The sequence below is a fragment of the Apiospora aurea genome (assembly GCF_038362705.1).
Source record: "Apiospora aurea strain CBS 24483 chromosome Unknown utg000006l_segment0_segment0, whole genome shotgun sequence".
NCBI lineage: Eukaryota > Fungi > Ascomycota > Sordariomycetes > Amphisphaeriales > Apiosporaceae > Apiospora > Apiospora aurea.
The window spans coordinates 1,063,365-1,077,637 of NW_027117393.1; the positions used below are offsets into that span (position 1 = coordinate 1,063,365).

The 14,273-nt window shown below is 53.8% G+C and overlaps 6 protein-coding genes across 6 annotated transcripts; 4 read left to right on the plus strand and 2 right to left on the minus strand.

The window, feature by feature from the left end:
• Positions 1–44: 44 nt before the first annotated feature.
• PG986_008932 (PP-loop family protein) lies at positions 45–2,569 on the minus strand (the record flags this gene model as incomplete). Its single annotated transcript, XM_066845154.1, has 3 exons — positions 45–84; positions 440–2,366; positions 2,440–2,569. 3 exons carry the CDS (start codon positions 2,567–2,569, stop codon positions 45–47), a joined length of 2,097 nt encoding a protein of 698 aa, XP_066697552.1.
• A 508-nt stretch (positions 2,570–3,077) lies between these two features.
• On the plus strand, positions 3,078–4,823 carry PG986_008933 (mitochondrial carrier C12B10.09; the record flags this gene model as incomplete). The annotated part of the gene is made up of 3 exons (XM_066845155.1): positions 3,078–3,563; positions 3,632–3,820; positions 4,410–4,823. The coding sequence occupies 3 exons, from the start codon at positions 3,078–3,080 to the stop codon at positions 4,821–4,823; spliced, it is 1,089 nt and encodes a 362-aa protein (XP_066697553.1).
• A 1,579-nt stretch (positions 4,824–6,402) lies between these two features.
• PG986_008934 (uncharacterized protein) lies at positions 6,403–7,338 on the plus strand (the record flags this gene model as incomplete). Its single annotated transcript, XM_066845156.1, has 2 exons — positions 6,403–6,465; positions 6,565–7,338. The coding sequence occupies 2 exons, from the start codon at positions 6,403–6,405 to the stop codon at positions 7,336–7,338; spliced, it is 837 nt and encodes a 278-aa protein (XP_066697554.1).
• A 1,063-nt stretch (positions 7,339–8,401) lies between these two features.
• PG986_008935 (uncharacterized protein) lies at positions 8,402–8,944 on the plus strand (the record flags this gene model as incomplete). Its single annotated transcript, XM_066845157.1, has 4 exons — positions 8,402–8,520; positions 8,617–8,666; positions 8,770–8,832; positions 8,910–8,944. 4 exons carry the CDS (start codon positions 8,402–8,404, stop codon positions 8,942–8,944), a joined length of 267 nt encoding a protein of 88 aa, XP_066697555.1.
• Positions 8,945–10,007: 1,063 nt separating this feature from the next.
• PG986_008936 (uncharacterized protein) lies at positions 10,008–13,614 on the plus strand (the record flags this gene model as incomplete). The annotated part of the gene is made up of 7 exons (XM_066845158.1): positions 10,008–10,041; positions 10,257–10,338; positions 10,407–11,641; positions 11,694–11,897; positions 11,954–12,864; positions 12,924–13,157; positions 13,210–13,614. The coding sequence occupies 7 exons, from the start codon at positions 10,008–10,010 to the stop codon at positions 13,612–13,614; spliced, it is 3,105 nt and encodes a 1,034-aa protein (XP_066697556.1).
• A 366-nt stretch (positions 13,615–13,980) lies between these two features.
• PG986_008937 (uncharacterized protein) lies at positions 13,981–14,184 on the minus strand (the record flags this gene model as incomplete). Its single annotated transcript, XM_066845159.1, has 1 exon — positions 13,981–14,184. One exon carries the CDS (start codon positions 14,182–14,184, stop codon positions 13,981–13,983), a length of 204 nt encoding a protein of 67 aa, XP_066697557.1.
• Between the last annotated feature and the right edge of the window lie 89 nt (positions 14,185–14,273).

Sequence of the window (14,273 nt, forward strand, 5' to 3'; positions counted from 1 at the left end):
GGGCCTCTCGTAGTGCTAGGGGTTTTCGGGCTGCGACAGGCGTGTTAGAGTACGAGGATTGGCTGAGTAGATGGAATCTCACAGCTATCTATTCATAATCGATATGAATTCAGATGGACGTCGCGATAGCTTGGCAAACCACATCGGTAATATGAAGCGCCCAGAAGATAGTGAATTAGAGTGAACTTCGGTTATGATATACATTTGCTTTTTATGAGTTGGGAACAGCTTCATCGGACTTCCGCGGGCTGCTGGAAACCCAGGGGGGGCGACCTACTCACCTTTTACGTCCGGGCGCTTTGTTTCCCCCTTTCGCCCACGGGTAGCCGTTACTGCCACCCTCTTCCTAAGCCTTACAGGTGCAACAAACGACCCCCGCGAGAAGGTTCCCGCATTGCGCAGCGTCTCTCTATCTACTCTCTTGTATCTCGTTTCGTACCTAAGCCACTTCTCGAGTCCGGGTATCTGGACATCCAGCGTCGGCAGCGCCAAAAGCCTCATCTTGGAGGGCACAATGGGCAGCAGCGGCCCAGAGTTGCGCCGCTTTGCAGCGCGTACTTCTGGTGTATCTTCGGATGTCTCCTCCACGCTCGCTTCCTCCTGCTCCGGGTAGTTCGTGCGGGGTTTGACGTCGTCGAGGTCCAGGTATTCCTCGGCGTAAACGGCTGGTAATGTGTATCGGACCTTGCCGGGGGCCATACTTTTCAGGACCGTGTTCAGCCGCCTGGCCTTGTCGCGGCCGATCGACTTTTTGAAGTCCTTGGCGTGTTCGGCGAGGAACGGCATGACGACGACGCGGTACGGCAGGCAGTGGGTCAACCGGATCCAGTACCGTCCGTCATAGAAATGCCAAGGTAGCCACAGCGACCACTTGTATTTCTTGGGCACGCCATATTGGTCCAGCCTCTTGCGGCGGTCGTCTGCGGAGGACCAGTAGGGAATCCGCCAGTGTGGGAGGGGCGCGGTGGAGGAATAGGGCAAACGCGACACGTACCAAGCTCTTTCGTTGGCGGGTACACTTGGAGCTACGGATGCTGGAGTTGCTTCGAATGGCGTGAAGTGCACGGAAGCGATTGGAAATGGTTTCGGAGGGGTCCCTGACTGATACTCGGAAGGGCTAGCAAGCGACGGGAACAGGCGCGCTATGACATTCTGCAGATTCGCCAAAGGCGGAAGCTGGATATCCGGGCTGACAAGGGCCAAAATTCTCTGTACCAAGGAGCCCGCAATGGCGCGCTTCTGTGCAACGCGGCTACGATGCCGTCTTGAAGATTGACGCCGAAGCTGTTCGGTGGGTTTTATGTCCGGAAATTGGACGATGACGGTTCCCACATGGGGCTCAAATTCATGTAAGATGGTTCGCTTCAGCCATCTATCAACTTCGGCATCTCGTGCACGAGACTTGGCTTCCCACTTTGCTGAAAGGGCAAGGACAGCTGGTTTCCGAAGAGCAATTGGGAGCTTCTCTGTCGCAGCCAGGTGCCGCAGCGTATTCCTCGTCGTGAGTGTAGGGTCCGCATTTGTGCTGTCCTCCCACCAAGGAATATTGTGGGCGAGGCATGTCGCGAGCAGTCTATCTTTACCAAAATCCAGCATTGGACGGTAGATATTGACACCGGCATCCTCAATGGGTAGGGGCGGGAGCCCGAGGTCCAACGGTAAGCTGACTTGTTCCACGTCCTCGGCCAAGTACCCATATTCATCGACATGGTCAATTTTGTCACCAACCCACGGGTTAGTCAGGGACTCGTCCCCCTTGCCATCCTCTAGCAACTGCGTATGAATATTATCGACAAGCTCATGCTTCAGATGCTTTCGCGTAACTTTATCGGGCTTGTAGTTGATGAAGGGGGTGTCCGTATTTTGGTCGTCTACCCAGCCACTGTTGTAAGCGCCATGGATGCCGTCGCATTCCGGTATTTCGCTTCCTCTCCGCATACCACGCAGGGCATGGTTGCGATGCCCATTGAGAAGACGCATGAGGACGGTCTCGTATTGGTCATCCTGGTGGTGACCAAGCAGCAGCGTCGCTATCCGATGATGCGCACAGGACCTGCCTAGCCGCCTATATCTCGCCCTGCGCGCGGCGCTCTCGAAGTTGGGCATGGCCTTGGGATCCGTGCCCACGCCGAATTCCTTGCTCCAGTTTATGGCGAAGGACATGGCGACAAATCCCATTTGCCTGAGGGCCCTGCACACTTGCTCCGCCTCTTGTGCAGATTCCTGTCGCAGACCGTGGTCGACCACGAAACCTCGAAACGACCCGACTGGGTTGTCGCAAACCATGAACGAGGGATCGTGTTCTCGTACTTTGGAGCATAGGTAGGCCAAAGCCATTGAATCGACGCCGCCGCTTATTGCCATGCCTGCGAATTTAGATATCAGCTACATGTTGTAACGAGACGCCGCGCATTCTTCCCGGCGCAAAGAGCAGCTTACCAACGAGCCTGTGGTTACGGCTTTTGGCCTCGGGGAAGCGAGGCTTGCATGCAGCCCGAAGAGCATCAGTGAACTCGGCCAGGCCAATTGGCCTTGCCAATCCGTGCAAGACATGCGGAATTGCGCGCATTCCATTATATGGCAACCTTCATCCTGAATATAGGTCCGGGGGTTGGTGGGGGTTTCACTGTTTGTATTGTCATTTTTCTTGAGAGCTGCCCGTAGCTCGGCTCTTCCAGGTACAAGGGGAGCTTGGGCCAGCGGTTGGCTCCCTTGGCTCCCTTGGCTCCCTATGACTTCACTAAACCCGGGACCCCTGCTGTGCACTAGAACAAGTACCTAACCTACTTCCTGCAAGCACCAACGGCTGGGCGGTATCGGTTTTAATCGGTGCTAGCTCCACTGAAGAAAGTCGAGCTCGGCGCAAAAGCTCATGCGATCACCACCACTTGCACTTGGAGTTGCACCAGCATTGTCCAGCAACTGGATACCCCACGCTCCCTTCTCACGCACCCCGATGATCGCAGAGACTCGATAAAAGTCAGGAGGCCCTCGCCTCGAAGCTGCTCCAGAAATATCACGACCCCGAAACGAACGACCCCAACATCTGGGAACCACACATCCAACTCAGGGAAATCATGTCGACATCGTCACAGCCTCCGTTCACAACGGCCCTGCTGGCCGGTGGTCTCGCAGGCACCACTGTCGACCTGAGTCTCTTTCCCCTCGATACCCTCAAGACCCGCCTACAATCTGCCGCCGGCTTCTTCCCCTCGGGAGGCTTCCGCGGGATCTATCGAGGCGTGGGGTCTGCCGTCGTCGGCTCTGCGCCAGGCGCCGCCTTTTTCTTCTGCACGTACGAAGGGGTCAAGAGCACGCTCGCGGCACGGCGGCACGAGAAGCAGCTCCTCGCGACACTGCACGGAGGGATCCCCGAAAAGGATCGCTGGGCCGCGCCGCTCGAGCACATGGCCGCGGCGAGCATGGGCGAGGTCGCCGCGTGCGCCGTGCGGGTCCCGACCGAGGTGGTCAAGCAGCGGGCGCAGGCCGGCCTGCACGGGGGGTCTAGTTCCGCGGCCCTGGGCGCGATCTTGAGCCAGTACCGCACCATCGGCCTCGAGGGCGTGTGGCGCGAGCTGTACCGGGGTGGGGCATCACCGTCATGCGCGAGGTGCCCTTTACGGTGATCCAGTTTCCGCTGTGGGAGGCGCTGAAGGCGTGGAGCCGGCGCCGGAAGGGAGGAGACGGGTTCGAGAACACGGCGGCCGAGAGTGCGGTTTTCGGTAGCATATCCGGTGCCATCGCGGCCGGTATCACGACGCCGCTGGATGTGCTCAAGACGCGCGTGATGTTGTCCAAGGAAAGGGAGCGTGTGATACCGGTGCTCAGGAGCATATTGAAGACGCATGGCATTCGCCCCTTTTTCGCTGGTATTGGACCCCGAGTCATGTGGATCAGTGCCGGAGGAGCCATTTTCCTCGGAAGTTATCAGTGGGCTGTCAACGCTCTACAGGGCAATGTATTATGACACTAGACGGAAGTGGGTTATAAAGATTTTAGAAAGCGATATGAAAGCTACCTTCACAGTACTGTATACTATCTCGATAATGCCGACTACGTGTATAACGACCGGGCATCAACTTGAGCCCATGCGATTCCGTAAAAAGGAAAAGCAAGCAAACCATCTACTTACTCTCGAATGCGAAAGTGGAGCAGCTTGTACACCCTGGCTCGGCTCGCCCAGTAAGAAGACCCTGCTCTGATTGGGAGGCGTTCAACGGCTGAACAGAAAACATTGCGCAGAGATTGGTAGCCACCCAAGGCGGGGTTGATGCATACAGTAATCAGGTTGGGAGCCCTCAGTTAAAAGGATTTACGACTGAGGATGTGTTCAGCTTCATGTTGACGATACTTGTGTCTTCATGCTGAGTGCATAGGTAGTAAAGTTTGGCTACTAACTATAGTTCAAGATGGCCGACCCCTTGTCTATGGGAGCCAGCATTATTGCCTTCGTCGAAATCACAAACCGCATAGTCAGCACTTGCAAGTACTGCATCGAGACTATCAAGGACGCGCCCAAAGATTTCCAGATGATCCTGGGCGAGACCACATCGTTGGAAGCCATCATCGAAACCCTAAAAGGGTTGGGTACGAACCCATTGGGGCTGTCCGGGACGCTTGAAACATGTCGCAGGCGCCTGGTAGCGCTCGAGAGCCTCCTGCCCAAGCTCCAAGAGAATGACGCTTCGAGAAAGAAACGTCATAAGATAACGTTCGCTGAGTTAGCATGGCCGCTGAAAGAGTCGAAGGCCCGAAAGCTGCTCTCAGAGGTCTCCCAGTATAAGGCAACGCTCTTACTTGCTATAAGCGGCGATATGGCGTAAGTACCACGTCCTAGGCAGCACATCAAGAGAGGTTTATTATTACCAAGTATCCGTGCTGATCACATCTTGAAGGCATGATATCAAAGCCATCCGAGCCAGCGTCAATAACGTGAAAGAATCAGTGACAGGTACGGCCACCTCCTTACCATGGTGCTGCAAACAACTAATCAAAGTTAATAACAGATGCCGAACGCTTTCAGATTCTACGTTGGCTAGAAACGACAAATCCGTCGACTCTCCATAATCAAGCATGGAATAAACACCATGAAGAAACCACCTCATGGCTTCTTCGATGTCCAGAATGGAATGGCTGGCTTTCATGGAAGGCCAGTAAAGATCGTTTTCTATGGTGTTCTGGCATACCAGGCTGTGGCAAGACAGTAATGGCCTCGTTCATCAACGAACAACTGAAACAGTATTGCGCCGGTCAAGAAGGAATAGCCCATGCATATTACTATTGCCACTATAGCCACAACCAGGACGAGTCAGCCCCTTTCCTTAGATGGACTATCAGCCAAGCCTGCCGACAGGCAAGATGGATCCCGCCGCAACTCAAGGACCTGCATGACAGAGGCTGCGAGCCAAGCCTTGCCGAGCTCAACAACATCTTAGGGATGGTGGTCTCGAATCTTACGGCATTATACGTTGTTGTCGATGCCGTCGATGAAAGTTCGCCAAGAAGTGATCTAATAGCCCTGCTGGCAACAATTGGCCTGGACCAGCGGTTTTGCAACGTCAGACTACTGGTAACTAGCAGGCAATACTCCGATATTGAAAACGTCTTTTCTGGTATCTCTGTACCACTTTCGATGTCTAATGCCTTGGTTTCTGGAGATATCAGGACGTTCATCCGGAACCGTCTTGCTCGAAGCCGGCATATGCAAAAACGGCCAAACCTGGCTAGACGTATTGAAGACTCCCTAGTTTCTGGTGCTCAAGGAATGTTGGTATCCCCCTAGAAATGAGCAAAATACCCACGAGTTTGCTGTCATGAAAAGTATTTATGCTAAGAAGCATGCTGCAGGTTTCGGTGGGCGGAGTGCCAAATCTATACAATCGAACGCCTTCGCACCGAGTCACAGATATTAGAAGCTCTTCAGAATCTGCCTCGAGATCTAGCTGAGACCTATGTTCGTATTTTCCAGGCAATACCAGAGGAGGACCGACCATTTGTACGACGCGCCATCATTTGGCTGGGTGGACACGCAAGGGCCCCATGGCATACAAACGATGGCATCAAGGGGGACGTTCTGGCTTCCGCCGCATCGCACGATCTTGACTCAGATGGACCAAAGCTTGGAGCGTCATTCTACGACATTGGCTATCTTGGAGAGCTTATCGGTTGCTTGATCACAGTATCAAACGACTTGAGTGAATGGGACATTATGCTCGATATGGACGTACCAGAAACCTGGGACAATACGCCAACGCCCCTGAAACCAACAGGCACCGATAAAGCACCTGAACCTTGCAGTATTCCTCTAGTCACTCTTGCCCATTACACCGTGATGGAGTTTCTCGACTCTCCTTCATACACGAGACGGATGTCTCTTACTTCGCGTTATCGGGACCAACCATCATGGCCGAGTTCACAGAAAGTGTCCTGCGGCAAGCTGTGGCCGCTGCTCCTCACGGAGCTGGGGTAAGCTGGTTGCACGACCGTGAGGCGTACTGCCTGACACTAGCTCCTGCATTGATCATATACGAGGACTGGCGAGACCACGTTAATCTGTCCCTACAGTACTGCGACCCGCGCAACCCACACTACTCCCGGATTCCCAGGGTGCAGAAATACCTGAACGAAATTGTCGGAGGATGGTCCTTCTACTACATATACAATCTTCCGGAATACCACCTTCAGAGTCATCCCACTCCCGATACGGCTGGCGAGGCCTGCGTGTTGTTAAATATACTCCTGATCAGCCCTACATCTTCCCTCATAAACAGCATGCTTCAAGCCCTCCATGACCGAACTCCCGACCTGACCAAGCTCCTCACCACACGCCTAACTGTGACTCTCGGTTACCGCGACGGCAGACCAACCTTCACTGGGTCCGTCATGGCAATTCTCTACTGCTACGAACAGAGCTTGGCTCTTGGAAAGTTGCAATGGCTGGTGGAGCGATGCGGCTCACGCCTCGACCCTACTGCAATTCTGATGGAACTTGCCATCAGTCGATTAAATCACCAGTTCCTAGATGGGAGTTCTCTCATAGACCTGCTGATCAAGCACGGAGCTGATCCGAACGGCGATGGCTGTTTCCTCACCCCGCTCAAGGCGTCGGTGTACCATGGCTATGCGTCACTTTCTCCACTGCTTCTAGAGGCTGGCGCAAACCCGAACTTCACGGGGAGCTTCCCCCGAGAGGCCAAGCGACATCATCTGCCAGAATGGGTCGAATATACAAACGCGACGCCACTGGCGCTTCTGCGACGATTGAGCTCGGAATGTGTGTCTCGTGGGCAACTGCCACAGATCGAGCGCCTACTTCTCGATTACGGAGCCGTGATGTGAGGAGTTATACGATAGAAGCGCAAAACGCGTTATGGCGAGAACAATATAGGAAACGGATTCTGCCGAGCCCCCGCCCTGAGTGCCGAGAGGACATGAGTACCTTCATAGTGCAGACAAAGCCACTAAAGGCCATGGAATCGAGCGCAAGTGCTTGGGCAGACGATTCACTATTACTGAACTATACGTGCCTCCCGCGGCCCATCGTGGGGTTCGCGGCACTGGAAAAAGGGGCACGCCAAAGTCGGCATCCTTATGCTCGTGGCCGCCCACCAGAGACTGTTGCCCATCCTGCTGAGTTCCAGTACATCGGTCGTCAGTGGTGACGACTGGGGTCTCCTTGGAGCTTTCACTGTCATTATCGGTCGTGATCGCTGTATGGCTATTGGGCTACGTGGGCCTGATCCTCCGGCTTCCGGCATTGGAAGCATACCTGAGACATCTGCTGGCACTCCTACGACTCCATTGTGGATCTGCTATCAGTCTTTGCCACTAAACAAATATCGCGGTCTCGGCGGCGTTGGTTGTTGCCAATTTTAAGAGGGCGACAGAAGCTTGACCCAATAAAAAGCTGGGCATATAGACCCTGTTGGCGACGATAACAACTGGCTCAGTACTGGACGAGTAGTCGTAGGCTTGTTGTTAATAATGACTGCACAAGCGATATCTTCCTTAGGTTCTTCTCTACCCATCTATCTTTGTGTTATTCAGTATTATCCATAGTGCTCTATTTCCCATGGCTGGAACGTCAACGCGGACGGGTTTCGTGTTCTACGGAGTCATGGTTTATAATGCATCCATCAGCACATCAAGACTTGCCAGTATGAGTAACATCGCGTTATGATGATATGGAGAATTCCATCACTTGAGTGAATACATCACACGGCTACATACCTATATAAAGTGTGCAATGCCTCCAAGGAAGTCATGGACACCTGTAAAAGTCCAAGTTACCGCCGCTCCCCAAAACTTACTACATCCCCGTTGCCGGTGACATCCACGCTACAGACAGATATATTCCAACAAGCACACTACAACTCGCCTTTCTCGCTCCATAGCCGCGGCCATGAAGCTCATCATCCTCTCCACCATCTTCGGTGCTCTCCTCGCCGCTGCTGTCGACATCCAAACTGCTTCCATCGGCCCCAAGGGTCCTCCTGACGGCGTACCTGCCTGCAGCGTCTTGTAAGTGGTCGTCAATACGCTGGCCCGAGGATACCTCAGCTTCGGCACGTATACCTCGTATTCGATTCGAAGCTGACCTTGACACCACCTATACAGTCAAGACAAAAAGTGCTGCATCACCCAACTGGTGTGCCAGTGCTACAACGGTAAGTTTCGTCACCACGTACTCGGAGAGGCTAAGAGAGCCAGTCGTTCTCCTCTTCTGAAAGTGGCAGTTTCCACATTGACACATGAACGTCCGTCAAATAGGTAAATTCTACTACGCCAACAGCGACAACAAGTGTGCCCCCACCGTGGGCGGAAACATGGCGAGTGAGTGTTTCCTCGCTTCTTCGTACTTGCGATACAGTTGTGAAATGTTTTGCTAACCCACATACGCGGTCACGCAGACACCGAGTCTCACCTGCCTGGTTACTGCTGTTAGAGAAAGGACACCTCCGAAGCGGAAGATTCTTGTGACCTTCCTCCTACTGGGGGTTCTTGTTGCCAGCCAAGAAGAAGGAAGAGATGATGCAATGAGTGCTTGCCGTGCGCAGAGTCAATGTCCTTAGGGACTTGACTTCCTTGTTACTGATACGCCTGCCGGTAGATTGTTTAGACAGCTTAATTGAAGCCGGCTGACTGGACCACCTGGGCTTGCTGATATGCAGTGACCTTCTTGTTGCCAATCTATCATGCAACTGCAACCTAAATTCCAGCACATGCACGGGAAAATGGGGTTGCTGCACCTTCAGGCGAAGCTGCAACGGAGCTAATCTAGAAGCATCCCCAGAACATTCGATCTACTACTACCCCGTGCCTGCAGAAGTTGGAGTGCAGGCCAAAATGCCGGGGACTCCTTCGTCAGAGCCTGGGCGGCTGGGCATTTCTGGAGCGGAGAAGACGACGCTACAGCCTGATGGCGTTAGGCGCAACACCGCACCGGCACCAGGGGTCCTTTGCAGTTACCTAACAGTCTCCAGGCCAGCGTCACTGTTGGACGCACATACCAAAACAAAGGTGAAGTAGCGTGGCAGGCGAACCAGCGTCAGCAGTCGGAAGAGGCAGGAGCTGCATGAATGCAAGGTGATGCTCTTCCGCATTGAATGGCATCCAATTTCAATTGATGGAAGCGATCGATGACCTTCACAGCAAGTCGCGCAAGCTTGGAAGGCAAGAAGGTCGTAGCCTCCCAGTGTCAAGGAGCGTTGCACTTGGGCTCGCTCGCTGTACTTGTAGCCGGGAGGACCGAGGACCGACTCTATCCACCATCCAGTCCACTGGGGACCTTGTTGACACACGAGACACACCACACCCCGAGCATCATCCAGCCAACCATCTTCTCTTAGCCACATCATACCCAGGAGCATACAGCTGCTAGTGACATTTCTAGCCCCACGAGTTGCTTGTTATTATACATTGTTTTCTTGCTGCTTCTTTTGCTCTGGAGTGCTTTGTCGTACGAGGTGCCCGAACTGCATGATTGTCGCCCTTCTCCCAAGCTCATAATGGCGAAGAAGGCGCGCCAGAGGATCAGCTATGGTTCGTTCGTCCCATTCTTCACGGCAACCCGTCCCTGTTGATTGCTCCCCTAAGCCCCGCATCACATCACTCTGCGTTCTTCTCGTTGTCGCATAGCCAGCTGCCACAACACGATTGGCCTGGAAACCCTGCTATAGCTCCCATGGCAATACACTACATACACAACGGCAATGTTTTAGGCCTATACTTCTGACACAAACCTTGCCGAAATTCAGTTCTAGAGCTCGATCATTCTTCGTCTGGCGGACATCGCCTGGGTGTCAATGGCCTGGCCGTGGATCCGGACAATGCAGTTCTGTAAGCCTCCGACACAATCCTGCAAGCCCCAACTCGACACCCGACGCACTTTGCTAATTGTGAACCAGCTATTCTGGAGGGAGGGACGGCATAGTATGCGCATGGAACTTAGAGGCGCCTGGCTCCGCCTTCTCGGAACCGGGAACCAAGTTTCTTTCATCCACCCAAGCCCACACCCACTGGATTAACGACATCGTCCTCGCGTCCGACAAATCCGCCCTTGTTTCCGCTTCGTCCGACCTGACCGTCAAAGTCTGGCGGCCGCTTGCCGATGAACCGGCGCACACCATCGGCCAACATAGCGACTATGTCAAGTGTGTAGCCACAACAAACGGCGTTAATTGGGTGGCTTCGGGAGGACTCGACCGCAAAATCAAACTCTGGGATCTCAATGGCGCCGGTGAGACCCTGGAGATTGACACGCGAGGGGAAGAAACACCAGAAAAAGGCTCTGTATACGCCCTCAGCGTTGGCCGGAGCATCATCGCTAATGGCGGGCCTGAATCCAGTGTCCGCTTATGGGACCCTCGGTCTGGGAAGAGCGTAACCAAGTTTGTGGGACACACGGACATGGTCAGATCCATTCTGGTGAACGAGTCCTGCGATACCATCATGACTGCCAGCTCCGATCAAACGATCAAAGTGTGGAGTGTAACAGCTGGGCGATGCATGGACACATTGACCATGCATAACGACAGTGTTTGGTCGCTGTCCTCTGATCACCCGAAGCTGAGCGTCTTCTACAGTAGTGACCGGTCAGGCCTGGTGGTCAAGACTGATGTCAGAGGCACTTCCGAGACGGACCAAGGGTTGTCTGTCGCGCTGGCGCAGGAGCATGGCGGCGTTAGCAAGATTGTTACCACTGATGACTATGTCTGGACTGCTAGCGCCAGCTCCTCCATCAACCGATGGGCCAACGTTGACACTGGCCCTGGCGCACTCATGCCGGATGAATACAGGGCTGCTCGAGCCAGCATGCTCTCCTCCATGTCGGAGCAAGCAAGAGAAGTGCCCGCAACTGGGGAGAGGAGTAAAATACCGGCAAACTCAATACTGCGAATCTCACACACAGCGACTTTCCCGCCTCAAACACTCAACTCATCCGAGCCTAATTTGGCAGCGCAACCAATTGAGCTCGTGGACCCTATTGTGGCTAATGCGATTGAGCCGATATACCGCTTGCCCAAAGAAACTATCGAAGGGCAAAATGGCCTAGTTAAGCACAGGCTCCTGAATGATCGACGACGAGTTCTCACGCTCGACACGGCTGGTGACGTGCTGTTGTGGGACTTGATTCAGGCAAGTCATCCACGTGGTTCAAGGACCGTTTACATCTAACACTTGGCAGTGCAAAGTCATTCGTAGGTTTGGCAAGAGACATATGGAAGACGTGGAGCCCGAAGTCAACACGACTGAAGCCGTCGCGCCATGGTGTTCGATTGATACCAGTTCGGGTAACCTGGCTGTCGTGCTGGAGCCTTTCAACTGTTTTGATGCGGAAATGTATGCCGATGAGCTTGTCACGCGCGAGCCGATCGAATTCAGGGACGATCAACGAAGTGAGTTTTGCACAGAAACCACCGAATGAAATCCAGAGGAACTAATCGAGGGACAGTCAACCTTGGGAAATGGGTACTTCGCTACCTGTTTGCAAATCTCATTGACGAGGAAATCAAAAGAGACGAAGTCCATCGGAGCAAACTGAACGAGGGCGTTGCCAAACGCCAAGCGGCCGCCCGAGCTAACCCGCCCAGCTCGATACAAATACCAACCTCGCTTGGATGGGAGAACGAATCTGCCGTGATTACCCCCAAAGGCAATGATAACTATCCCATGACTCCGAGCATGGCGATATCGGTCACCACTCCTGGTCTTGGAGCACACCTACCCGGCGTGCCTGAGAATGCCGCCGCGCCGATTAGCCCCCAGGAGAAGAAGTCATCTCAGATTGCGCGAGCTTCAAACGATGACTATTTTTCATCAAATGGCATCACGTCTGCTGAAGCTCCATCCAAGGCCCCGGCGACGCCAGCGACGGCCGAGAAAGAGCCAGAGACTCCCAAGTCTCCGACAGAGGCCAAAGATAACGGCAAAGGTACCTTCGGCAAGAGATTTAAGATGGGCATGTCGTTTGGGTCTAAGAAGCTTGGACGGTCTGCTTCAAGCAACATCGAAAAGCCGGTCATTGTAGAGGAGAAGAAAGACGAAGAAAATAAGTCTGAATCATCCTCTAACCATGAGAAGGAGGTCGACGATAGTTTCCTTGGAGTCCTTCAAAGATTGCATAATGCGTACGACAAGGACCTTCAAGACACTCCCGACAAGTTCGTCGAGACCAAGATCACACCAAGCCTACCCTCTGACACCCCGGTGCTCAAACTTCCTGCAGGCACTAGAGTGATCATTCAGGAGGAGACATCGGGCGGGAGTGCCGACCTGTACAGGGGAACAGTGGAGACGGTGGGCCATGATGCAGATATGATTGAGCAAAAGGCTCCCATGTGGCTCGGCGACGTGCTGCTCACGGTATGACATGCAAATTGCCTGGATGCGTCACAGAGTTGGTTGTACTAATACCGCGCCAGAACACGATTCCGTCCAAAGAGCCTGTCAAAGTCTCGTTCATTCTCCACCCATGGCAGGATACGTTGCCAAGCATCGCGACGACTGACGGAAACAACCGGTTGAACGCTAACCGCATGCTACGGGTGAAGAAGATTCTCTCTTATGTGGCTGAGCGAATTGATCCGTCATTCCATGAGGCGGACGAGAACGCACTCAAACCAGAGGAGTATCTGGAACTTTACTGCAATGAACAGGTACGTGCGAAGACATGCGGAAGAGTCGAAACATTGCTGACAAAGATGTTAGCTTTTGCCTATCAACATGAGCCTCGCAACTCTACGGGCACATATATGGAAGGGTGGCAGCGATGTCGTGTTGCACTACAAAGCAAACGGCCGCAAAGAGCTACCGAGAGAGCTAGTGCAGCCGATGGAACAACCACCACAGTCACAGTCACAGGCACAGGCACAGCCGATGGAGCAACCACAATCACAGCCAGAGGCACAGGCACAGCCAGAGGCACAGCCAGAGGCACAGGCACAGCCAGAGGCACAGGCACAGCCAGAGGCACAGCCAGAGGCACAGCCAGAGGCACAGGCACAGCCAGAGGCACAGGCACAGCCAGAGGCACAGGCACAGCCACAGCCACAGCCAGGAGAACAATCTTCCTCCTCCAACACGGTTGTAGAGACTGAGCCGGCTTCAGGTTAGAGAGCTTGGCCAGCAAAGGTGAAGGCTTGGCCAGCAAAGGTAAAGAGCTGGCCTGCGAAGGTGAAGGCTTGGCCAGCAAAGGTAAAGACCTGGCCTGCGAAGGTGAAGAGCTGGCCAGAAAAGGTGGTGGATTACTTGGCAGAAGACCCTAACACCACCTTCAATACCATGGGTGGATACGAGCAGTGATCCATGAGAGGGCTGTGAGGATAGCGTTTGACATATATACATACACACACCACACACACCATAGGCCATGGTGGGGGCTATGGCGACTGTTCAGTAAATAGAGCATCAGCGATTGTTTGAATTGAGGGCGAGCGAGCGTTGTGTCGGCCGCCGCATACGTAGGGTTAGGCGAATTCATCATTTAACCTTGAAAGTCATGATGAGATCAGTCTTCATCATGGTGAGCTGGAAGATCCGTCCCGTGTTGAAGCCCCGCGCCCCGCGGCCCACGGGCTGAAATGTGGTGGAAGTCGAGTAAGGTTTGCACGACTGACTAGGATCTAGCCTGGCCGTCTTCCCGCACCATTTGGCTCCCTCTAGCCCCGACAAACTCAGCGGCATTGGCTCTGGTCAGCCCATCAACTGCCGACTATATCACAGGGTCCTGCTATACGTAAGGAAACATCATGTTGGAACGTACAATCCTATCA